The 25,829-nt window shown below is 41.4% G+C and overlaps 2 protein-coding genes across 3 annotated transcripts in view; one reads left to right on the plus strand and one right to left on the minus strand.

The window, feature by feature from the left end:
• The first annotated feature begins 1,568 nt into the window (after positions 1 to 1,568).
• On the plus strand, positions 1,569 to 11,297 carry mfsd4b (major facilitator superfamily domain containing 4B). 2 transcript variants are annotated; one of them, XM_030129279.1, is made up of 5 exons: positions 1,569 to 1,856; positions 4,015 to 4,183; positions 5,192 to 5,308; positions 9,179 to 10,499; positions 10,836 to 11,297. In XM_030129279.1, exons 1-4 carry the CDS (start codon positions 1,569 to 1,571, stop codon positions 10,489 to 10,491), a joined length of 1,887 nt encoding a protein of 628 aa, XP_029985139.1. In that variant the 3' UTR covers positions 10,492 to 10,499; positions 10,836 to 11,297. The 2 variants fall into 2 exon arrangements, with proteins under 2 accessions (XP_029985139.1, XP_029985138.1); XM_030129278.1 differs by having other exon boundaries at positions 9,179 to 11,297.
• A 744-nt stretch (positions 11,298 to 12,041) lies between these two features.
• Positions 12,042 to 25,829, minus strand: part of rev3l (REV3 like, DNA directed polymerase zeta catalytic subunit) — a 116,603-nt gene continuing 102,815 nt past the window's right edge. The window contains exons 27-32 of the mRNA XM_030128126.1: positions 24,474 to 24,588; positions 23,831 to 23,968; positions 23,289 to 23,479; positions 20,067 to 20,313; positions 17,244 to 17,459; positions 12,042 to 14,298 (exon numbers count right to left, since the gene is read on the minus strand). Of these exons, the coding sequence (XP_029983986.1) occupies positions 14,158 to 14,298; positions 17,244 to 17,459; positions 20,067 to 20,313; positions 23,289 to 23,479; positions 23,831 to 23,968; positions 24,474 to 24,588 (1,048 nt within the window). The 3' untranslated portion in view covers positions 12,042 to 14,157. The remainder of the gene's footprint in view (positions 14,299 to 17,243; positions 17,460 to 20,066; positions 20,314 to 23,288; positions 23,480 to 23,830; positions 23,969 to 24,473; positions 24,589 to 25,829) is intronic.

A 25,829-nucleotide genomic window follows, 5' to 3' on the forward strand; every position in this document is an offset into this window, starting at 1 on the left:
AGTTTGATTTATAGGTGTGCATTTTACGCACACTTGGTATTTTTGAACATCTGACCTAGCGCCAAAAATAATAATGCAAATTAACCGATGTCGCTGTTAATCATTGACATATGCCAGGCTGCAAAAATCAAATAATATGCGATCCACTTCTTATGTAGAGTTTTGTGTTTTTTGCATCCAAAAAAATGGTTTGTTTACATTAATAACACGGCATTTAAAGAGTTAAAAATGTGACAATTATTGAGTATTTGGTATTTTTATTTACAGCTCAAGTTGATGAAATAGAAAAAAAGTGGAAAAGAATTAAAAACAAACTGTATGAAAACATTTTTGACATTATTCCACAAGTGTGCCAAAATGGCCCACTTGGTGCTTAGTATAGGATACCGATGGGATACCGGAGGGTTAATTTTATGGGAGAAAAATGTACAAACAAATTCATGCATGGTGCCGTCACATGCAATATTTTCCCCTTACCATTAAAACGGAAAAATGTATTAAAAGATTATCCTAAAGAAATTATAATCAGGATTAGAACCAAATACCTGACTCTACCCATACCCCCAAAAGCAAAAGAAACTCATTTTAAAACAGTAAATGATATTTATCCTTGCCATGACTTTATGAGACAAAGATTTAATATTGAGAAAAACAACTGTGTTTTTTGTGAATTTGAAATTGAATCTTTAGAACATTTATTTATTTATTTTGAACTTCTTAGAACATTTATTTTTTGACTGCCCAAACACCAGGACATTTTGGACAACATTTAATGACTGGGCATCTGAGAAGAACAATCAGTCGCCCAAACTGGAATGTAAAGACATTAAATTTGGAGTTATAATGGAAAACAAAAAAAGAGAAATTATGTTTAACACTTTGGTTATTATGGCTAAACAATTTATACACAGATGTAGATTTGTGCAGACCCCCCCCCCCCCCCCCCCCCCCCACCACCACCACCACTGTTCTTAATTTACATGAATGAAATGACAAACTTCAAACAGACATATGAAAACCAAACAAGCCTTGACTGTTTATGAAAATCTGAATGTATTGATTCCTGATTAGACCTCTGATTTTATTCTGTAATTTATTTTATTGTTTATAATGTTCTTTACGAATACTGTTCAAATAAATGATGTTGTTGCTCAGTCAAAAAAAGTCTTTCACTATGGTATTCGTTTGACTATATAACCAGAGTTTGATTAATAAAGTTGGGGAAAAAAAAAAAAAAAAATCTTGTGGTCTTCCGGGTTTTTAAATGACTCACTTTTCTGAGCGGAGTGAACCCTCTCGCCTCTACACGCTCTTTGCAGACTTCCATACATTGCTGTTGACATATGGAGGATCCGCGGCTGCAGCGGTGGTCAGCCACTGTCACCCCCGGAATTACTCCGCTCTCTTAACGATGGCTGTTTAATTGTACACGGTTTGACCAAGCGAACACCTCAAACAGGACGCGAAGAAGGGGCAGAGGTCGCTTAAATCGGTAAAATAAGTGTATGTGGTCGCCCTAAAGGGATCTCGTGGCCCCTGCACCATCAGACTGATTGACAGCTATCAAAATGTCCTCACCCGCCGCACGAGACACCGTCGTCAAAAAGAAGCACGTTCGCTTCGCCAGTATGGAGTACGACGACGACAACGACGACCAGGAGGAGGACACCCTGTTCGACAAGAGGAAGGACACCGGCGGCCGGGGGCTGAAGAGCGCGTTGAAGGCGGCCAAGAGGATCACGAAGCCGGGATGCGACGACCGGGTGGAGGTGGTCGGCGGGGGAAGGGGCGGGTCTGGAGGCGCGTGCGGCCGCTGGATGGTCACCCTCGCGCTCTGTGCATCCTTCTTGGGCTTGGTAATAACTGAGGAGATGTTAGCTTAAAATACGGGAGGTTAGCAGAGAAAAACTCACATTATCTAGAATAAGAGGTGTAAAAGCTACCTTAGAAATGTAAACAGTTTCTTTAAGCCTTTTGTTCACTAAATAGAACTGGTTTTAAATAGTTTTATGCGAGTAAAATAGCCTGATAGGCTCTATGTAGGTGGTTAGCTAACTGGACATAACCTAGCATAATGTTGTAGCATTAGTGTGCTGTTGTGTGTGGGGGGGTTAGCACCTGTTTTATAGTCGGCAATTAAACTCAGGAAGAGTGTCATTTATCGCTTGACCAGACATTGAGAAGCTATTTTCTGTGCTTTATATGCCAGTTGACTTTATTAACTTCACTTTAGCTTTTGAACCCGGGTACAAATTTAGTTAGTTTAGTTAAGTTAGTTCTAATTAGAGGTGGAAGAAGTATTTACAGCCTTTAACCCTTAAAGACCCAAGAGCATCAACTGATCTAAAATGTTTAAGAACTTTTGAAGCACTAATCCTATAAAAACGGTGAAATACTTCTGGTAACATGCAGTTTCTCAGCATTTCAGCAGCATCAGGTGTCTTTCTCAGATGTATCCTTAGTCTCTTTAGTCAACGTGGAAACTTCATTGTACTGTTCATGTACTTTGATAAATGACAGTGGTTGTAGTTGCTCAATGAAGAACTAATGATTCATTTAGCTGAAAGAGTAATTTTTCCTTCAGTTTTGATAATAATAACCTGTGAATTTACTCAACACTTACATATTCAATAAATTAAATATAAGAAAAATTCAAAAGATAATATTGAATAAATGTAGAGAAAATGTTACTTAGAAGTCACCACAAAAATAGTTCTGGGCCTTTATTGTTTAAGTGAAAGTACTATTAGCTCATGGTTAAAATAGTGGCTTCAGGTAGAAGTTCTGTACATTCGCAGCCTTATTTAAGTCAAAGTATGAGTTATAGGCAAATTGAACTTTGAATATGAAAGGTCTTTGTAGCCACTGTGCAGTAAATGGATCCTGCCAATGTTTTACTGTTGTATGTTGTTTATGGGTTCATTTTATTACTGCATTCACTGCTTTGGATCAGGAAGGTTGAATTCATTTTAGCTACTTGAGGTGTCATGTAAAGTATCACCCTGTCATACATACAGGCCTGCTTTCAGCTTTATGACAATGCATTTCCCAGCAAACCGGGGGTGAGGGGGTGGGGTTGAGTTAAAGCTTAAGGAGACCAAGATATTTAAAACTGAAACCCTAGAGGAAACCTTTTTTCCTTTAGTTTAATCTCAAATGTTCAAAGAAGGCTGTGAAAAACGGTCATCTAGAAAGTAGCTAAAGCTGTCAGGCAAATCTGTTGAAGAATACCATGTCAGTTCATACTTTACAAATGAGGCTGAAGTTATCTTCTTAAAGTATGTCTCTACTTTCCATGTTGATGGTCATATATCCAGGCAAAGAGAATACACCTGCTGTTTCCTGCACAAGCAGGATTTGCATAGTGGTAAAACTTGCTCTTCAACCATGATTCGTGCATCAGATTACTGAAATCCATCTGCATACAATCTACTCTGTGTCTGCTTGTGTAATTTTAAGGTGTCTTTCTTGTTGACGGTGGGGAAATGTTGAAATACACAAGCATCTTTTTTTTTTTTTTTAGTGAAATTTGTTGAGTTGAATTTCAATTGGTCGGGTAAAGCCAAATCCATTAGAAAGCACAGTTTGTTTGATACCGAATGCTGCACTTTTAGATCTCTTTTAAAGTACAAAATAGACAGGACAGCTTTTTATTGATATTCAGTGTTTATTGTTGATGGAAATATCTGTTGTCGATGCAGAAATGTTTTACAGTGTGTGTTGGCAGTCCTATAGCACTTCTTTTTTCAGTGTTTGTGGACTGTAGTTCAAAGGAAGGGCAGAGATGGGTACATCCCCATAAACCCTTTATAGAATCAAGTGTAATGTCATTGAATTGCATTTCCTTTTTCTTGTCTTTCTTCACACAAATGCACTGTACGGGCACCAGGACCAGGCAGGATGGTAGATTAAGGTGGTTGTACTTGGAGAGAGACAAACACCACTTTACTTGGACACTTGAGTGGGAGTTCCAGCCACATACGACCCTGTTTTTTTCACTGTCTGGTTTTCCAGGGGATGTGTATCTCAGTCATCGGCCCCACATTTGAGGACCTGGCTGTGAATGTGAAGAAAAACATCAGCAACATCTCATACATCTTTGTAGGCCGCTCTGCTGGATACATTGGTGGTTCCCTTGTAGGAGGCATCCTGTTCGACTGCATGAACCCTCACCTCCTGTTAGGTACACTTTCACTTGCATTGCAGTCCACTGCTGTGGTGGAAATATAATGAAAATAGAAAAGCACTCAGAGAATGCAGACCTCCGCCAAGGCAGCTCAGTCTCCTGTGCTGTGATCTACTAAAAATAATACCTGGACTTTGGACTTACACCCTTAGCACTGATATTATCGTCTTTTTTTATTGTGTTTTCCTCTATTTCATGTGTTTTATTAAGATATAAAAAGAACAAATATATTTGTTGGACTATACAACTTATGCAATTTATTAACAACTGATATGTATATATATGTGTTTAGTAGAAGAGCACATTAGTACATGACATACAGGTAACATCTTCTAAAATAAAAACATTTGATCCATACAAATAAAATTGATTTGACAACAACCGATATATGTCTTTATGAGGAGAGAACATTACATGAACTAGAGCTACCTCTTACAAAAAAAAACATTACTATCACAATGGAAATGAAAATATCTCTAACTCCCAATGATTTGGTGTTTGTTGCATGTCAATACCATTTTTTGTCCCCTTGTTAGGATGAAAATTCCAAAACTCCACTATTTTTTTCCTCTTCTGGATCATGGTATCCAGAATTTTGTGAGGATCCAGATCAATCTTCAATATCTTGTAGAACCTGTTGGGAACTTATTTTGTTTTGTTTTTTTTACCAAGCACTGACCATTCATTGTGAAGTTACACATAGATATGTTAAAAATATCCCTATCTCCCAATGCTAAACTATCCTTTTAAAAATTCCTGGATCCAGACAGTGATCTGGATCATTCCCAAAATCTAATCATGTTACTCATCCCATTTCGGACATTTCCTGAAAATTTCATTAAAATCTGTCGGTAATTTTTTCAGTTATGTTGCTAACTAACCAACAAACAGACAAACCCTGGCAAAAACATCACCTCCTTGGTGGAGGTAATGAAACATGAGAGGTTGATCATATCTTGTTACTGTTCAGATAAAAGCACCTCTCTTTCTCTCTCCTTCTTACAGGGCTTTCAATGCTGATGACTGCATTTGGAATGTGTGCCGTCCCGTTCTGTAAGCAGGCTCTGCTGCTCACCGGCCTCATGTCCAGCATTGGGATGTCCATGGGGATTCTGGATACAGGTGAAGGGCAGTTTTTTAATTTGTAGTCACAGTCAAGTGCACTTTATTCTGTTTAGGGTGACACACCTCATACTTCCACAGAGGTTTGGTTCTGTGTAGGGGTGTTAAGTTCAAGTGTTACTTTCTGTCTCACACAGAGTTTGAAAACCAAATGGAATGAGGTTTAATCAGTCAGAACACTGTGAGTCTGAAGCCCTTTAATTCTTATCCTCATCACTGTGTCATGGCCACACTTTCATTTACATCCTTTATCCATTGAGATCAGAAACAACATGTGTGACTGTACTCAGGGTGCGATTTGTTGGGTGGGGATGGGGGTCAACCCCCCCTCTGGTTTTTTACATCCCTACTTCTGCTCAGTGAATTTCATCCTTGGGGGGACAACCAACCAATGTAAATAACAGGCAGGTTGTGACAGTTTTCTTCCATCTATATTCTACATTACTGACACTAACGTTCACCTGAACTGAACTGTCAGTGGTCTCAGAATTCGCAAACGTCCCCATGTGCTGGGGCACCGTAAAGGGGGGGGGTAAACATGACTAATTCATGGCGCCCCGCATTTGTGTGTCCAATGGTTACAGGTTAGAAGTTGTGAAAATTTCATGTATGATCCGCTGTATAATAGAGGAATAGAACCAGATGGACATTGAAAGTATGGAAAGTTTCACTTTCGTTTCATGCCAGCGTTAGTTGCATTAGTTATAGACTGCACCCCCATGTATATAAGTGCTGCCCTCCACCGAACACCCCACTCTGACAAAAAAAAAAAAAAAAACATCCCCTTCTCTGGTTTTTTGACAAATCACACCCTGATTCTACTTGTAAGACTGGATTGAACATGTGACTTTTGTGTGTTTTTACCTTTAATAGTGGATACAAGGTGGAAGTGGTGATTTTATCTCTAAGATCTGTTGCATTATTTGTTTTTTTTTCCTTTTCCTATTAGTAAAATCAAATAAAATTATATTCATATAGTGTGAAATCATAACAAAAATTATCTCATGACCCTTCACATTTACAGCTGGTGTAGCATTTGTGTGTTTTTCCCTCAAGACTATGTACAGTATTTCTGTGTTTTACCTTTAATATGTTCATGGAGGTTGGGAACATGTGACATTTTCTGGTTTTACCTTTAATAGCAGATGCAATATATGCATCGTTTTCCCATTGTTGTCTTCTACTGGTCAGATTCATTACATTTTTTTAGTGTATCTTCCTTGGGACGATTTTGACAAAGTTTGTTCACAGTTTTGAGAAATTTTGATTTTTGAATTTTTGATGAATTTTTGAATCATTAAAAATGTGCCTTTACTCCTAATGGTCCATATTTGGATGGTTTATAACATGTAAATGGTTCCAGATATCAGTCTAGTTCCTATTAATCACTGATAGAAGTCATATCTGGACTTTGATTGAATGAGTTGAGTTCTCCTCCAGTGAAAGTCCCGCCCACTTCTATTGTTAGATTGTTGTGCATCCGGACCACAGGACTGGAACATAGAACAGAACCTGACAGCCTCACACATTCAACTGGGATTGATTCAGATAGAAGATGACAGTGACATACAGGGCCATTGGTTTTATTTTTACCTTCATTTTGGGTGCGTCATATGTCACATTTGTTTTACTGTTTAGAACAAGTGCTGGTTGAGAAAGAAGAGTTTTGGTGAACATTGACAGTTCAGTCAGCTTTGTCAGAACAGCCAGTGGTTTTTGGTTGTATTCTGTTTCCTGGAGGACATGTGATGTCTTCATAGGTGAAACATGGAGTCCCTGTAGCAGAGTACCGTGCTTGGTGTGTATAAATGAACAGCTGGCCTGTCACTGTTATTTATCATTAAAGTGATCTTACATGAGTTAGTTTACAGCCGTTCTTTTCACACTGACATAGTGTAGGTAAACTGAGACAACCATCAGCTGTGATTATTGACTGTCTGCTTGTTTTGTCTGGATCATGGGTCTTATGTTGTGTTCTCATTTCCTTCAGAGTCAAGGGGTCAGAGGTCGAAAGAGTGTGTGCTATAAATTATTCATACACATTTTTTCACACATGACCAGTATGTGTAAAGACACACTGTGCACTTCACACATACTGTAGGCAGTGTGATAGAGTGGAAAAACAAAGTACACACTGAACTACACACCAACCAGAGCTACTTACAGTCATATTCTGTCAAGTTGCTCTCCTCGTCCTTCTTCACTGCTGGAAATATTAAGGGAGGGTCTTCATATTTTTGTGTATGTGGTTAGATGTTTGAAATGCCTCTGGTTGGTTCAGTGGGACAGCCTGTGTGAAAGACCATGACGCTGAGACCCACTAACAGTGTTTCCTGTGGAACTGGTCTCTTGGTGTGGCAGAAGGACACAGTATTAAGCATGTACACAAAAATATTCAAACTAATGTCTGGTCTGCCTTTGGTAAAAATCTGTATTTGATGTGTGTATATTAGCCCATATTAACCTTCTTCAGACCTTCCTTTTTAGACCATCTGTATTTTTTTTTTGTTCAGATTGATTTCATACAGTTTCTACAACATTCACTTTTTTCTGAGATGTTTGTCTTTAATATTATTTACATGTTTGTTGTATTCATTTGTGTTTTGATGCAGTGGGGGAGAAATAACATTTGTCTTTATAATTTTGCTAAAACAACAAACTTAATGACAGCCTACCATGTCTGTATAGTACTGCATTTATGACATTTTAACACAACGAAGTCTTAATAATTAAGAAAATCAGATTTTAGGCCCTACTGCAGTGTTCATCTGCAGCAGGTTTCACGCCCACTGTTCTGTCGTACAGTAACAGTGGTACAGTTTAGATGTGTGTTTTTACAAATTAATAAGATTGCGTAGACTACATTTCTGTGCATAAATAGCACTTTTATGGAAATCTTTTCGACGTCCTCCTCAGGCTGTGATTCAACTTGGAGTGTGAAGTCATCTCAGGACAATAAAACAGCACGGTTTTCAGAAAATCAACCAAAAAAAAGGCCGGTTCATGACTGTTTCTGCATTCATGGAGATCAGCAGTAGATGCCTGTTAGTAGCAGATGTAGTTTCTTTTATCTGTCCATAAAAATCACAGGACTAAAACTGAAACTGGTATTTGTCATCCAGCTCCGGTCCTCTGATGTGATTCATCATTTCAGTCATCTCAGAGATCTAACAGAAGTTAACTTTTTGTGGCATAAGGTCAGTTTGATGGAACTTTTCAACTGTAAAGTGTATTATTTTGATGGAACCAGAGCCTTTGACACACCCCCCCCCCCCCACACACACACACACATTATTGTGTATTATATTAAAAATCTGAACCAGGCTTTAGTTTTAGTTTCTGAACAGCTGATCGACGTCCGATACTCATAGTACTTTGTTTCTCCACCAGTTGCTTCCTAGAATTGTGCTGATGTTACTCTTTCCCATCATGTCGTTAGTATTCACTTCTCGTCTTAATTCAAGGAACAAACAATTTTGCAATATTTACCTCCGCCAGGAGGTATTGTGATCACTTTGCTTTGTGTGTTTGTTTGTTTGTTTGTTAGCAACTTTACAGGAAAACTATTCCAACCATCTTTAGCACATCTTCCCCACAGATAGGCCTAGGCCCTGGGACCAACCCATTAAATTTTGGGCCAAGTAGGCCAAAGTTCAAGGTCACAGCAAGGTCACAAAATCTACAATTTTCCTATCTCTCATCGTTGAGCAATTTTTGATAATTCATTAAAAATTCAAAACAACTCCGATTATTCTCCAATTTGATCCACCTGTAGCCTCTGTTTTTTCAGGTTTTTTCTGCACAACCTGATAGTATGAGTTAAAAACCTGTGTGTATGGTTCTAATGCGGTGTTCTTGTGGTCCTGACAGGTGGGAACGTCCTCATCCTGAACACGTGGGGGGAACAGGCCGGCCCTCACATGCAGGCTCTGCACTTCAGCTTCGCCGCCGGGGCCTTCGTGTCTCCCATCATCGCCAAACTGCTGTTTGGAGCCGACATCAACAGCAGGACGGCGAGTGGATCTGCCAATGGTACCAACAGTAGCATCAGCGCCCCCCCCACCACAGCACCGGTCCCCAAAACCCCCATGGTCCCCTCCATCATCAGCAACTCTATGTGGGCCTATGTGGTCATCGGCTCTTTTGTCTTCCTCATCTCCTTCCTCTTCTTCATCCTGTACTCTCGCGGCAGCATGTCACGTGACAAAGCTCGCTCGTCTTCAGGAAAGCCTCTGGTGGCCAAACGCCACATGGCCATCATCTGCCTGCTCTTCTTCTTCTTCTTTGCTTACGTTGGCGCTGAGGTGGCGTACGGTTCCTACATCTTCACCTTTGCTAAGGACTACGCCCACATGGATCAGGCGCAGGCTGCTGGCATTAACTCTCTGTTCTGGGGTACCTTTGCCGCCTGCCGGGGTTTGGCCATCTTCTTTGCGGCCTGCATCTACCCGGGTACGATGATCCTGCTCAGTCTGGTGGGGTCCACTGTGTCCTCTCTGCTGCTGTGTCTGTTCAGTACCCAGTACGTGGCCCTGTGGGTGTGCACCGGCCTCTACGGGGCGTCCATGGCCACCACGTTCCCTAGTGGGATCTCCTGGGTGGAGCAGTACACCACGGTGACGGGCCACACGGCGGCGGTGTTCGTGGTCGGTGCGGCGCTGGGGGAGATGGTGCTGCCCGCCCTGCTGGGCTTCCTGTTGGGGAAGTTCCACTCTCACCCCCTCCTCATGTACCTGGCGCTCATCACTGCCACTTTCACCGCCATCCTGTTCCCCGTCATGTACAAGCTGGCCTCAGCCCCCAGCGGCGGCCAGAGCAGGAAACCACGCCTCAGGGCTCAACCTGAGGCGGACGACAGCGAGTACCGGCAGGCGCTGCTGGACTCTGGAGCCAACGAGGAGGAGGAGGAGGAGGAAGAGCAGGACAATGAGGCCGATCAGTGGAACGACGCCGACTTCGAGGTGATCGAGATGGATGACACGGCGAGCCTCGCCAATTCACCCAGTAAGGTGTCCGCCCCGCCTGACGTCACAGCGCTGACAGGAAGCTCCGCCTCCACCTCCAACAGCAGCCAGGGGATGGAGGGTGTGGCTGCGGTGGCGTTCTCAGACACCATCTCTCTGGTCGGAGACTCGCCCAGACGTAAACTGCTGCTGTCTCTGGACCGGGAGAAGAGGGACTGAGGGGGACTCTGGTGGACTGAGGTGGACTCTGATGGACTGAGGTGGACTCTGATGGACTGAGGGGGACTCTGGTGGACTGAGGTGGACTCTGATGGACTGAGGGGGACTCTGGTGGACTGAGGGGGACTCTGGTGGACTGAGGGGGACTCTGGTGGACTGAGGGGGACTCTGGTGGACTGAGGGGGACTCTGATGGACTGAGGGGGACTCTGGTGGACTGAGGGGGACTCTGGTGGACTGAGGGGGACTCTGATGGACTGAGGGGGACTCTGGTGGACTGAGGGGGACTCTGATGGACTGAGGGGGACTCTGATGGACTGAGGGGGACTCTGGTGGACTGAGGGGGACTCTGGTGGACTCTGACAGCCACGTCTCTGCGTGTGTCCTGTCCTCATTTCTCTTCATTAACGGTGCCAGCTCTGCAACACTGGCTAAAGTCTGAAACAAGCAGCTTATCGGGGCAGTTTTTCAGATCAACTCAAATACCAACAGAGGGAGGCAGCGTTTGACAGGACATGGGGGTCAGTCATTTTTCAGATCTAAGTTAGTGGTCCACAGGAAATGCTGAGACTGGTGTCCAGCTGTGGGATGCAGTGGCAGTTCCACTAGTGTCCCAGCTGTCACTGAAAAAGATTCCATCTCCAGTTGTGTGGTTAATCAGAGCATGGATTTAACAGTTAATAATATGATGCAAAGGTGTCAAACATGTGGCCCAGGGGCCAAAACCGGCCTGCCAAAGGGTCCAATCTGGCCCCTGAGATGAATTTGTGAAATGTAAAAATTACACTGAAGATATGAACCATCCAGGATGTTCAATCTAAAGTGGGTCAGATACTATCAATACTATCATAATAACCTAGAAATAAGGAAAAAAAGCTGTTTTGTTTCTTTTTGTTTTGGTGTCAAAAAAATAAAATTACACAAAAATGTTTACATTTACAGACTGGCTTTTCACAAAAAATATGAACAACCTGAAATGTCTTCAGAGAAGTATGTAGTATTTTAACAATATTCTGCCTGTTATCAAATGTTTTGTGTATTTGTAGATCCACTGTGATCTGTACGTTGTGGTGCACATGTATAAATGATACACTGAGGTGAAATATTGTTAAAATTGCACTTATTTTTCTTAAGAATTTTCAGGTTGTTCATATTTGTTCATGTTATGTTCAAGTACGGTTCGTAGATGTAAACATTTTAATTACAGAATTGTACTTTTTTCACTCAAAAACAGAAAACTTTGGAGTTGATGTTATTTCTAAGTTCTTATCCTATTATTCACATTTTTTGCAAAATTATACTTTGTTTTAGTGTAAATACATGAAAATATTTGCGTTTACAAACAGAAAAATTTGGAGTTGTCGTTATTTGTTATTATGATAGTATTTTACTGGTTTCACCCACTTTATATCATATGTGGCCCCTGAACTAAAAGGAGTTGGACAGCCCTGATATAATGACACAGTTCAGTCAGTGACAGTAGGACAAGGATAGACCATCACATTTAAGAACATGTTGGCTTTATTTGACTGTATTTATCAGCATTAGTCAGACTGAAGGTCCTCAGAGGGATCCAGTGAATTACAACTAAACCACTGCAGATTCAGTTTTATCTCAGAGAAACAACACTGTGTATGTCTCACCTCTTTTCTGTGCATTTGCATAGATGTTCAAGATTCTCATTTCCCACTTAAAGTGAATTTGGGATCAACTTCTGATGCATCATTTCTCTCTGAACCCAGTTCATATGCAGGTACTGTGTCTCACATGAGGAGTTGAAGTCCAGGCCTGGTGTGGTTTTGTCTTCCTGTCAGTGGAGTTTTAGACGTTAAAAAGAAAATGACAGAAGAGGATCAACTACGTCCAAGAGAAAGGAAGAGAAGTCTGTTTTATTTTATTATGCACTATTTGCATAAGAAAAACCAAAGAAATCAAATTGAGCTTTCTATTAAATTCTTATTCATATGATCAAATTTAGATTATTTTGTACCAACACAACACAGGTGACTCGTCGTCCTGTGTTTGTTGTTCCTTCATATCCGTCTGTAGGATCGTTTTGTGTGAGCAGCCCCTCTGAGGGCACATCATGGGGTTATGAGATGGAACAGGACACTGCTAGCTGGTTAGCATGCTAACTGCTGTAGATACCCCTGCAGTAGAAGACCTCCTGTCGCCCTCTGTTGATATTTTTACGTTTTCAACCCAGCATGAACATTTCAGATTGCCCCTTTAATAACACAACTGCTCCTCAGTGTTGGACTTGAAGCATTCGGATCCTTTGTGGGTGACGAAGGATCAGCTTTGAGCTCCACGGCTGCACGTCATATTCATGTTTAGACTCCGCACAACGGTTCTGTGTGGACGTCCCACAGCTGACAGGATATCAGTGCCTTGCTCGGGGACACTTGGGCAGAGTGAATGTTGGTTGGTTACACCCTCCTCATCATCACCGCAGCCTGCTGCCAAACGCATAATCTGAAAATGTGATTTCATTGCACTGTGACAGTGACGAGGTGATTCAAGGGGAATGAAGGGATTTAGTATTTATTTGGTGTACAGATCAGGTCGGGGGTTGTTTTGTCGTACTGTACTGTGTCATGTGGCTTGTGTTCCTTTAAATCATGTGATGTCACTGTGATCTCTTTGAATTTTTAAAAAGAAAACTGAAGGCATTTTAATACATTGACTTTTTATTATATCAATCTTAAACCTCCACCCACAGCAATGTCCATTAAAAACACCCAGAAAAACACCTCCTTCATAATAATCATTTGTACATTTGTACAAATACACAGATCCTGTGTATGGCTGTTTGGGAACCTGTTTGGAAATTTGATCTTTATGTGATTGGATGACACCTTTTTGCACAGGAAGTCTGAAACACACAAACCATATATGCACAAGGGAATAATAGACTCTTCATGACATAAATTATCAAAATACAATATTGCAACAGTCCCAGATAAAAAACAAAAACCCAAGTGATTCCAGTTCCCACTCTGTCAGCAGACGGTGAATCTGCTCTAATGGAATACAATCAATGTTCAAAGAAACATGAGACGCATCCTTTAGGCGAACGCCTCAAACAGACTGGACTGCGTTCACGGCCCCAGCGTTCCTTTCCATAATGTTAATGCACAGTGACGGTAGCGGTGGGACTATTTACAACAGGCTGCAGTCAGTAGAAAAATGAAGTGAAGTCAGTTAGTGGTTTGAATGTGGTTTGAAGCTCCTTAAACCGATGCGTAAACTGCTACAGCGCTTACAACACACAACACGTCATCCTTGATTGGACTGCACCTACTTCCATGTCAGGCAGTCTGCAGCTGTGACATCACAGCTCCGTATCGGCCCGTAGCAGCGAATGGAGACGGCAGCAAACAAGCATGAAGACAACACCAGCCCCGAGGAGCGGGGCGGGGTGGGGGGGGCTCCCCACTCCCACAGCGCCTCCACACAGGAGGCTCCAACCAGACAGTCTGCACACGCAGAGAAATACTTGTATAACAAATAACAATTACAAGACAGAATGAAAACCCAACAGGGTTCAGTTGAAGCACCATTGAAACTATGACAACTGAATGAACAATCAAACACTGAGGATGAGGGGGCGGGGTCTGCGATTAGCACCAAAATCAGCACGGAGCTCCCGGGGTTCAGGAGCCAATCAGAACTGCTCCAGCAGCTGTCGGAGGTAGGGCGCCTTGGAGAGCTGTCTGTGGACCCGGGACAGTTTGTAGAGGACGGGACAGTCCAGGGACACGCAGGGCACCTGGCGTTCTGCGCAGCCGCTGCAGTTCCTGCAGATCTGCACACAAACACACAGTCCAACCATCATGTGTGAACATTTACATCATCTAGGGCACAGGTGTCAAACATGACACACAGGATGAATTTGCAAAGTGCAAAAATTACACTTAAGATATAAACAATCGAGGATGTCGAAGTGGTTTTAGTTCAGGTTCCACATGTGATCTCAACTAAAATAACACAGTAATAACCTATAAATGACTCCAGATTTTCTTAGTTTAATGTGAAAAACATATTACATTACATCTATAAATAAGTAATGACAACTCCAAATTTTTCTTTGTTTTAGTGTAAAAACTTACAGTAAATGATGAAAATATAAACATTTACAAACTATCCTTCAACAATAAAATGTGAAAAACCTGAAATTTTGAAAGTCAAATTTTAACCTTATTCTTCCTGTTCTTAAATATTTGGTGGATCCAGTCCATAATATGCATGTAGAAATGGTAAGTTGAGGTGTAATATTGTTAAAATTGCACTTATTTTTCTCAAGAAATTTCTTTTTTTTTTTCAGGTTATTCACATCATTTTTGCTTGGATAGTTTGTAAATGTACATATTTTTAGAATTTAATTTTGGTTGCACTAAAACAAAGAGGAAAAGTTTGGAGTCATCATTATTTACAGGTTATTTATGCTCTTGTTTCACTGGTCCGGCCCACTTAAGATCAATTTGGGCTTAATGTGACCCCTGAAAGAAAACGAGTTTGACAACCCTGATGTAGGGTTAAGGCGGGGGGGGGCGGGCACACAAAGTCGAGGTGAGATGTGAATGTAGGTCAGTTTTTAATATAACACCGCTGCATCGGCAAATTCTGATCATGTTAGATTGTTGTATTAATGTTATTATTGTTGTATTCATCTGAATTCATTTATTTAGGGCTTTATTATTGAGACTTGATATTCAGCTCAACAGTTATCCCATTTCTACAACATGCAAAATGCCTGAATAATACAACACAACCCGTCTGTATTATAAACACCAAGTGGCCTCTGTGTGTGTGTGTGTGTGTGTGTGTGTGTGTGTGTGTGTGTACACAGCTGACTGCTACAGTTTGTCATACTTCAGTATTTTTGGCCTGGGAACAGACGAGTGAAAACTGCAAGTTGATAGGACCAATATTTTGTGAGATATTAGTAATTTTGAATACAACAGCCTTACAGTCACGTTGCTATGACTAGAAGGCTTTGGCGGTGACTGCTGGACAAATGCGGTACAGCATGAACGAACACACAACAGCAGAAAAACGACCACATCCACAGGTCAACATGCTAGTGCTGCTATAAAGCGGTAGTGAATAATAAGCAGCTGATCCTGAGTGCGAGCTGTTTCTGTAACAGTCGTCTCGGTTTTATACTGAAATGAATACGTAATGACCAAGGTTATAGTAGTTTTGGATTTTTCATTCTAGTTTAGTTTTATTTAGTTTGGACTTTTTTTTCTCTAATTCAGTTCATTTTAATTATTTTTTAGAGCAGGTTTGCCAGTTTTTATTAGTTTTCGTTATTTTCTAAATGCTTAGTTTAGTTTAGTTTTTTTTATATCTTTTCTTCTCTGTCGTCATATTCACATAAATCCCAGACAGGACTCTGCTGCTTTCTCCCAGTTTTAGTCTCCATGTTTCCAGGTAGAGTGGGGACCAGCAGACGACTGGAAACCACAAGTGACGAGAAGTGACGGAGCGTTAAATATCATATGGTGCCAGCTGCTAAAATTGCACGAGGGAAATAAATCGATTTCATATCAATCCGACATTGACAAAGATGAAAACGAAGGGAATTTTATCCATAATTTTTATAAGTTTTAGTCAGTTTTGTAAGCACACAATACAGTTTCAGTTAGTTGTCGTTTATTTCTTTTAATTATCATTTTTATTTATTTCAGTTAACGAAAATGTTTTTACAATTGTAGTTTTTGTCATTTCGTTAGTTTTCGTTATCGATAATAACCTCGGTAATGACCATGTGCTAGTATCCGACCCTGGGTAGAACCCCTCGTCCATACTGTGGTGTAGTGAAGTACTAGAGTAGTGACAGGGGTTTATCTTCAGACTGTGACTCAACAGACACATACTTAGCACATGTGGTTAAAGGAGGCTGTCGTCATGGTTACACACATTCAAAACTGTAACATGATGAAACTCCATCAGACTCTCAGATCTGAGTAGGGATGTAACGATATGAAAATTTCATATCACGGTTATTGTGACCAAAATTATCACGGTTATCATTATTATCGCAGTATTTTTGAAATTGTGCTCAAAATGTTCAAAAAGTACTGATACACACACTGAAATAATTTAACCAAGTTGTATTTTGGAAAAAAAAACAACAACAAACAAGTAAAATAATCGGCACAATGTCCCTTCTGTTGCAGAAACATTCAAATATTAACCCTTAGTGGTCTGAGCCTATTTTGTCCATTTTTCAGTCCTTTTGATTTTGCCTTTATATATATTATATAAACAAAGGTTTGGTATCTTTTTTTTTCAGCACAACTTCATCTGTATCATCTGTGTATTATTTTTTTTTTCACTTTAACCTACTATATCAACACAAAAAGACAAAAAACAAAAAAATATATAAAATCCAATTTGAAAAATGTATATAATTTATTGCATAAATAACACACAGATGCTTAATGAACCTTTTCAAAGACTTTAAAAGTGAATATTGGTTCCAAATATTAGGTATAGAAAATTAAGATTGTAATAAATTCAAACTATACTCAAATATTTGACATGAAAGCAGATCTTTACATAGGCGTTTTCTCCGGTAAAGTGCAGTAATCAAACACAGTTATTATGATAATTAGAATTTAAACAGTGATACTAACCATCTGCAATTTTACCGCGGTTTATCGTCATACCGGTAATCGTTACATCCCTACATGTGAGTCGTGCTACCTGTTCCGGCTCCTTCAGGTCTTCCTCCTGTCTCACCTTGAGCAGCTGGTCTTGCTGACTCTCCCACTGCCTCATGTCCTGGTACAGTTTGACGGCGACGCGCTGGGGTTGGGTGCGGCAGCGGGAACACACGCCCAGCTGGGTCAGCTCGTCGCACACGGGGCAGTGCAGCGTGGTGAAGTACTGCGAGATGGTTCCCTTCCTGCCGGACTCCTCGCCTCCCACAGACGAGGAGCAGGACGCCTTGTGGACCTGGACCGAGACCAGAGGCGGAGTCAAACCACGGCAACGGCAAACAGTGGGACGGAGTGGACAAGAGATGCAACATGGATGAACGCAAGGAGGACGTGGGACTGTGAGCACGGAAAAATGTGGACACTGTCTAGACCACAGGTGTCAAACTCATGCTAGTTCAGTTCCACATTCAGCCCAGTTTGATCTGCAGTCAAATAATAACTGTGAAAAAAGTTAAATTCTATTATGAACAGGTTTACATCTACAAAGTTTCCTTAAAAATCTGAATAACATGAACAACTGGAATTGTATTTAGAAAAACAAGTGCAATTTTAACAATATTGTGCCTCGGTTTATCAGTTTATTATTTACACATGTGCATTATAATCGCATGAAACATTTAGTAACAGGCAGAATATTGGTGAAATTTCATTTACTTTTCTTTAGACATTTCTGTTTGTTCATATTTGTTCAGGTTATTCACATTTTTTGTACAAGTATAGTTTGCTAATGTAAACATTTTCATGTAATTTTACTTTTTTACACCAAACAAATAGAAGAAAATTTGGGGTTGTCATTATTTATAGGTTATTATGATCCTATTTGACTGGTTCTGACCCATTTGAAATCTAATTGGACTGTATGTGTCTGTATGTGGAACCTGAATTCAAATGATTTTGACACCTTCGATTGTTAATATCTTCAGTGGAATTTTCACAGATTCATCCTGCGGGCCGGATTGGACCCTTTGGCGGGCTGGATTTGGCCCACGGGCCGCATGTTTGACACCTGTGGTCTAGATCCACATCTGAAGGGAGGCGGGGTTTGTGCAGACCCCAGACAGGCTCCTCCCACATCATCAGCTTTTCTGGAGGATATTCCCACATCCACCCTTTAACTGCAGGAGTTAGAGCCTGAACTGGTCCACATTATTACATCCTGTCATGACGTGCATTTGTAGAATTCAGCCACAGTAAATGTATATGTGACAGACAGACTCCTAAAGCCCATTTATGCACCAACAATAAGCTCTTTCTTCCCTAAAACAGACTCCTGTTGTCACGTGTAGATTCAGAGCTCATTACTCTGATGAGAAACGGAGATGACACCAGAGCCGTGTGCTTCAGGATGAATTCAATTATGTTGATTTTAAGATAAAGGGCAAATACACCCGGTTACCTTTCATTCAAACAGAGGTGTTACCATGGCTACCGAATATTAATAATAAATGCACCACATCAGAAAATCAGGTAAAAATTCCTGAGCCTGAGTCGCCGCAACTGTTTGTGGTTTGGACAGAATGTGGAGACTTTTACATACGAGAAAGATCTGGTGTTAACGTAGAGTAGATTTAGATCATTTACACAGAGTAGAAATGTTATTTTAAATCAGTGTAAAGTGAACGGTTTTAAAGGACACATTTTTAACCCTTTCATGCATGAATTATGAGAACCTCAGTCAATATTTTTGTCTTGAGTGTTCTTATTCCTCTTTAGGCATGAAAAAAACAATGCAATTGAAATTTTTTTTTAATGAATCTATTTTTCATGGAGTTACAAAACTGTCCACTCAGCTGGACGCCATGCGTTTAACTTTTGAAGCAAAGAAACATGTATTTAAAACTCATCATCAGAAAGTGCTACACTGTGTGAAAACTATGAAATAAAAACATTTTTAATGCTGCTAATCTGATGTTTTCTCACATTTTATCCTACTCAAATACTAGTTATTACTCATTTCATGAAGATAATATCCTCCTGAGACCCAGGAAATTGACAATTTTATTTTTTTACACTAAAAAACTGTCTTGATATGAAACTGCATAATGCAACAGTTTTTTCAGATACATTTTTGAAATCATTTTTATTTATTGACTGATTTTTTGAATGGAATGTTCTTTACAATGGACAGCATTTCAGTTAAACTGTCAAACTTCTGTCCCCTATAGAGGACAAAATGCATTGCTGGGTCTAAGGAGGATATGCAAAAAACAAAACAAAACAAACTTTTTGTTTCAGAAAACTGTTAATTACAGTCTAATAACAATTAGCAATTGATTTACACTAAACATGTTACTGCAGATCAGGTTTATCAAGAGCTGCAAAGTTACAGTAATTGTATGAATTGCAGTGTTTGGGATGATGCTTAAGCGTCCAGTGTTGGCTGATATGGAACTAAAACAACAAAACCCATGAATATATAAGAGAACAGCTGGAGAAGAACTGTCCACTGTAGAGACCAGTATGCATGAAAGGGTTCATGTTTTATCTCATGTGAAAGTGACGTAAATATATTTGGATTTTGAAGTAAATTGTCATTTTTCTCAGATTTTAAATAACTTTTCAATTACAGTGATGGGTGGTGCGCTGCAGAAGTGCCTGTTCATCCTGTGCTCCACCAGCAGGTGGCGTCTGTGCTCTGTCAGAGTTCAGAGCCAGTCTTCAACACTGACACAAAGACTTTATGAGTCCTCAGCAGGAAGTAGATGAGTATTTTCTTTGTCCTTTGTTCTGTTGGTTTTTCACTGATTAAACCCAATGAATAATCCTCTTTTAGAACTGGACTAAAACAGAAACACAGAGAACCTGATCATTCATGCATTGGTCACATGACCCTACTCCTCACCCGGGGCAGCTCCTGGTACCAGCCGAACACGTCCACGCCGATCAGCTGGAACATGCGAGCGAGCGGCGGCAGGATCTGTTTGGTGATGTAGTAGGTGGCGTTGAGGCGCAGGCTGGGGTCTTGAAGAACCTCCATGGGACGACGCACCAGCTGGATGAGGGGCACGCCGGGCATCCCATACACGACCACATAGGGCACCCGCTCGCCAACACGAGGCTCCAGACGCCGGTCGTACGCCATCATACGCCTGAAGGAACACGACACGACACAATGACCACAGCGTCTAATGTAAGAACCTGTGATTCTGAACAAGCTGCAACATCTTCATTCAAAGGGAAACGACTGAATGAACAGAGTCTGCGTTTGACAGACGGCAGCACCTAAATGAAACCAAAGACAACTAGAAGCACTCGTAGACCGCAGACCTCCACCAAGGCAGATCAGTGCCCCCCCCACCCCCGATCACCACCAAAATTTAATCATTTGTTCCTTGTGCCAGTATCAACATTTCCTGAAATTTTCATCCAAATCCATCCATAACTTTTTCAGTTATCTTGCACACGGACAGACAAACCAACATAACCTCCTGGGCGGAGGAAATAAAACTGAGAAAACATGCAACGATAACAGAGACTGAAGTCCACAAACCATACGGAATGAACATGAGTAGAATACAAGAGAATAAGTAATGACAAAGACTGGACTGAAGGGAACAGGTTCTAAAAGTCCGTTTGTAAATGACTGTAGAAGGACTGTTCTCTGGACTCATATGGGACATAGTGTCCCCCATCTGGTCCACTGAAGGAGGACTTCAGTAAAGGAGCTTGTGGACCCAGTAAACACATACCACCCCACATGTTTAGTTTTGCTTTCAGGAGGTTTGTGTCTGGAGTTGAGCCAAACTGTCGGTTAAAGGATTTGGCTCCATTTCTGAAGGAGTCTGACTGAACCCAAAGGGGGCCCGTCCAGGACCTGTTGAGGAGGAAGGTCGGACCGCTTCACATTTACCACGTGGTGCAGGAAGTGCAGCACCTGGAAGGAGACACTGATCCTCTACTGTCGCCCAGAGCCAACCAAAACTGAACCTAAAACACCAGCAAATAAGTACAACTGGAGCAGAACTGATGCCCTTTCCTCCTCCTGCTTCTGTACCAGAGTCTACAGTTCAACAGGGTCTACAGTTCAACAGGGTCTACAGTTCACAGTCTACAGTTCCACAGTCTACAGTTCCACAGAGTCTACAGTTCCACAGTCTACAGTTCCACAGTCTACAGTTCCACAGAGTCTACAGTTCCACAGTCTACAGTTCCACAATCTACAGTTCCACAGAGTCTACAGTTTCAGACTCTACAGTTCCACAGAGTCTACAGTTCCACAGTCTACAGTTCCACAGAGCCTACAGTTCCACAGAGCCAACAGTTCCAGAGTCTACAGTTCCACAGAGCCTACAGTTCCAGAGTCTACAGTTCCACAGTCTACAGTTCCACAGAGTCTACAGTTCCACAGTCTACAGTTCCACAGAGCCTACAGTTCCACAGTCAACAGTTCCACAGAGTCTACAGTTCCAGAGTCTACAGTTCCACAGAGTCTACAGTTCCACAGAGTCTACAGTTCCACAGTTCCAGAGTCTACAGTTCCACAGTCTACAGTTCTACAGTCTACAGTTCTACAGTTCCACAGTCTACAGTTCCAGACTCTACAGTTCCACAGTCTACAGTTCCACAGTCTACAGTTCCAGACTCTACAGTTCCACAGTCTACAGTTCCACAGAGTCTACAGTTCCAGACTCTACAGTTCCACAGTCTACAGTTCCACAGAGTCTACAGTTCCAGACTCTACAGTTCCACAGTCTACGGTTCCACAGTCTACAGTTCCACAGTCTACAGTTCCACAGTCTACGGTTCCACAGTCTACAGTTCCACAGTCTACAGTTCCACAGTCTACAGTTCCACAGAGTCTACAGTTCCACACAGACATCAACATCTACATGTGTTAGTTCTATGTATAAATGTAGACCAGGTCTAAAGGTGTTTGCAGGCAGTTCAGGTCACTGCCAGGGTTTAACAGTTAGTGCAGGGGAACAACTGGATTGGGCTTCAAGGTTTTTCAGACCCGGGTCATCAGGGTTAACCCCCTGTTCACTGAAAACCAGTTAACAACCAGTTGAGCTTCTGGGATTCTTTGAGGGGACTCATGGGGGGCGCAAGTACAGAACTGCACTCATGACGAGGCAGGTAACCCCAGGGGTGGTGGGTTCTGCCGGAGTGGAGCATCTTTTCTGCACATTCCTTTTGTTTAAAGGTGCGGGAGACTTTCATGACCAATTTTTCATCAAATCTGTCAAACCTCGGTCATATCCTCAGTATCATGACTCTGTAAGTCTGTCTGTCATTACTCACCTGAATCTCCTGCATTACACTGAACAGTTTCAAAGTGCCATCCACCAGAAACAAACCATGTGTTTACCATCCAGCCACTGCAGGTGGCTGTGCGAACCTCCCTTTCCCACAATGCACATCGTGACAAAATTCTGAAGATGCCCGAGTTCCCTCCCGGCTCTGTTTGTAAACACACGTTTTGTTTATGGTGGATGGCACTAAGAAATTGTTCACCATAATGCAAGAGATTCAGGTGAGTAATCACAGAAAGACTTCCAGATTTGTGATACTGAGGATATGACTGAGATTTTACAGATCTGATGAAAAATTCGTCATGAAAATCTTCCGCACCTTTAATGTTTTATTCTGCTATTGTCCTGTCGTGTTTGTGTTCTTCTATAAATGCCTGGTGTATGAATGGTTCTGTCCAAATATATTTGTTTTGCCTAAAAACTATTAGAATCATCTGTTCTGATCATTGTCTAAGAAACACTCCACCAAACACAACCCTCCTGTGTCTGCTCCATCTGCACTGATCAACACAGAAGATAAACATGAATGAGGCTGATTATTTTCCTCTTACATACGAGTCTGAAATCTGATTTTTTTTTTCTCACCCATTAATAGCTGGGTTGCTAGGCAACAGACTCAGGTACTGTACAAGCCGGCTGCTGCAGCCAGACAATGAGCACTGTGGGGAAGGAGTAATTGGATTCACAGTGAGTACTGTAAGTGGAGTTGACATACACACACACACACACACACACACACTCAGCCAAGTGAAACCGAGGCCTCCCGGTGCTTGTGTGTGTTTTGTGGACATGGTGTGGTCTGACTCACACACCTGGTGAGCTCCAGAGCCGGTACACAGGCTCCGGGCCGGTACGAGCCGCTGCCCCGGTACTCTTTAGCGAAGGTCAGGTCCTGCATGCTGGCCCGGCCGTCCAGAACCTTCAGGCACTGATGCTGCACAAACTGCTTCACTTGGCTGATGTCCCGCGTCTCAAACAGCAGCTTAATGGACCGCTCCAGAATCTGAGGAGGAGGAATCATGAATGAACGGGCGACAGATGAAGAGGATTTAGACCGAGTTTAACCAGAGCAGAAACATGAGGCCGACGTGTCTCATCCTGAGGTGTTTAAATCTAATTAGAGGTGAAGTGAGTGTGTGAGAGTCAGAAGTGCTGGTCTAAATGGCAGCGTTAACAAAGACAGTGGCAGAGTCTAGACACCGAACCAGCGGGACCTTTCCCCTGATCGACATGAGCTGAGTGGTCGGAGTAAATGAGAACCTGTCTGACGAGGCTGGGATTGGTGTAGAGCGCAGACGCACAAATGGGGGGTGGGTGGGGGGGTGAGGGGGTGGAGGGACGTTTTGCCTGTTACCTTGGAAACAGCAGGGCAGCCGTCGCGCCGCACCGTCTCGATCCCTTTGGCGTCGAACACGGGCTCCTTTTGGTCGAGGCTCTCGTACATGTATCCCACGTAGCGCTTCTTAGTCTGGAGCACGCACGGCAAGTAAACCTGAACACACACACACACACAGAATTAAGCGTGAATGTGTGTGTCTACTGAGGTCATGTGACCAGCGGCCTAGGCGATAAGACCAGAAATGTGATGAAAATCAGTTGATAATTAGCACGATAAATGTCAAATCCATTTCTTTGAAGTTTAAAGGCTGATCTTTGCTCCTGAGAAAAAGATCAAGACACCAGATGGTTACCATGGTTTCACAGTCAAAAGATGGAAAAGGTGCAATGAAGCAAAAAAGACACAACAAGACATGGGAAAATGTGACAGGACAAGAATGACATAAAAGATTTAGTCATGACCAAAAAGATGCAACACAATGAAAACAATGTAAAGGATGGAATGAGACGAAAAAGAACTAAACACAATCAACTTGACAAACGCTTGATGAAACAACCACAGGCAGACATGAGTGAAATCAACAACAAACAGGAAGTCCAATGTTTATCTCGTGTACAATTACACTGCAGTAAATTTGAGTACCGTTGTATCCGATTACCTTCTCAAACTTGAGTTTAACGGGCTTGGGGTTGGTGGCGGTCACGGCCTCTGCGATCTCGTTGCCGATCTTGAAGGCCTGCTCTTTAGTGGCTCCCTTCAGCAACACAAACATACTGCGACACAACAGAACACAACACAACACAACTCTGTGATTCACATTTTTTATTTTTATTTGTTGTTATCTCTCTCTGTGGGGTTCCACAAAAACTACCACCTCTGCTTCTGTGAGCGTCCAAACACAACTGGGCCGGTTTTGAACCCATAACCCTTACATTTAACCATGACCACGTGATTTATCAACATTTATTAGAACACCATCGTCTGCATTTGGCTTTTTTTTCCAGTGTAAATCATATATTTTCCTGCATTTAATTGACTGATCATGTAGATATTCATAAAAAACTCAGAGTAAATTCAAAGGTTATCATATCAAAACAGAAAAAACTGAAAAAACATAACTTTTTCAGCAAAATATATCATTAATTCTATATAAAAATCAGATGCCTTCCTGCATGTACACAGGATAATCTGATTTATTTTGTTCTTTTACATCTGCACATGTGTAAAAACAATTAACCCATAAAGACCCGGTGCTACTTTTGTGGGACTTCCCAAATGATTTTTTTTTTCTCAATATTTAACCTTTCCTAAGTAATTTTATCACCATTTATTATAATATTATCCTCTGTACTTTACATTTATAAGTGAAAATCACATAGTTTCCTAGATTTAATTCACTGATAAATGTTAGTGTTCATAAAAGCTAAGATTAAAGTTGAAGGTTATTATATCAAAAACAGACAAAACTGAATAAAAATGGACTTTTTCAGTCAAATATGTCATTAACTGAACATAAACCTGTACCTCCGTCCACTGTCATTTGTCAAATACATGAATTTTACTGAAGAAGACGGTGTTTCCACATCCAGAAAGAATGTCACTGAAAAGATGTCAAACTGCATTTTACACCAATTATGTACAAGTATTGATAAATGGATCAACAGGTATTAAACAGTTTAGATCAACAGAAGCTTTTGGGTCCTTAAGGGTTAAAAATGGTGACCACAAAGTTGGACACAAAAAAATGTTTAAACCAAGTTCTGGTTGGAAATCCATGTCAGTCTGTTCTCAGACTGAAGGGGATGTTTTATCGCATCATTAGTCATTTTTCCATTGACCCTTGAACTGCGTGAATATAACTTACACATTAAAATTTGCCCAATGAAAAAAAAAAAAGACAATTTCACAAAAACTCATGTTTCTCGATGAAAAGTTTTTGCACTTGCAAGAGGTGGTTTTCGGGCATAGCGAAATTGTTATATCACACAAAACTGCAATGGAAAGACATTTTTGC

Source organism: Sphaeramia orbicularis, chromosome 24 (assembly GCF_902148855.1).
Source record: "Sphaeramia orbicularis chromosome 24, fSphaOr1.1, whole genome shotgun sequence".
NCBI lineage: Eukaryota > Metazoa > Chordata > Actinopteri > Kurtiformes > Apogonidae > Sphaeramia > Sphaeramia orbicularis.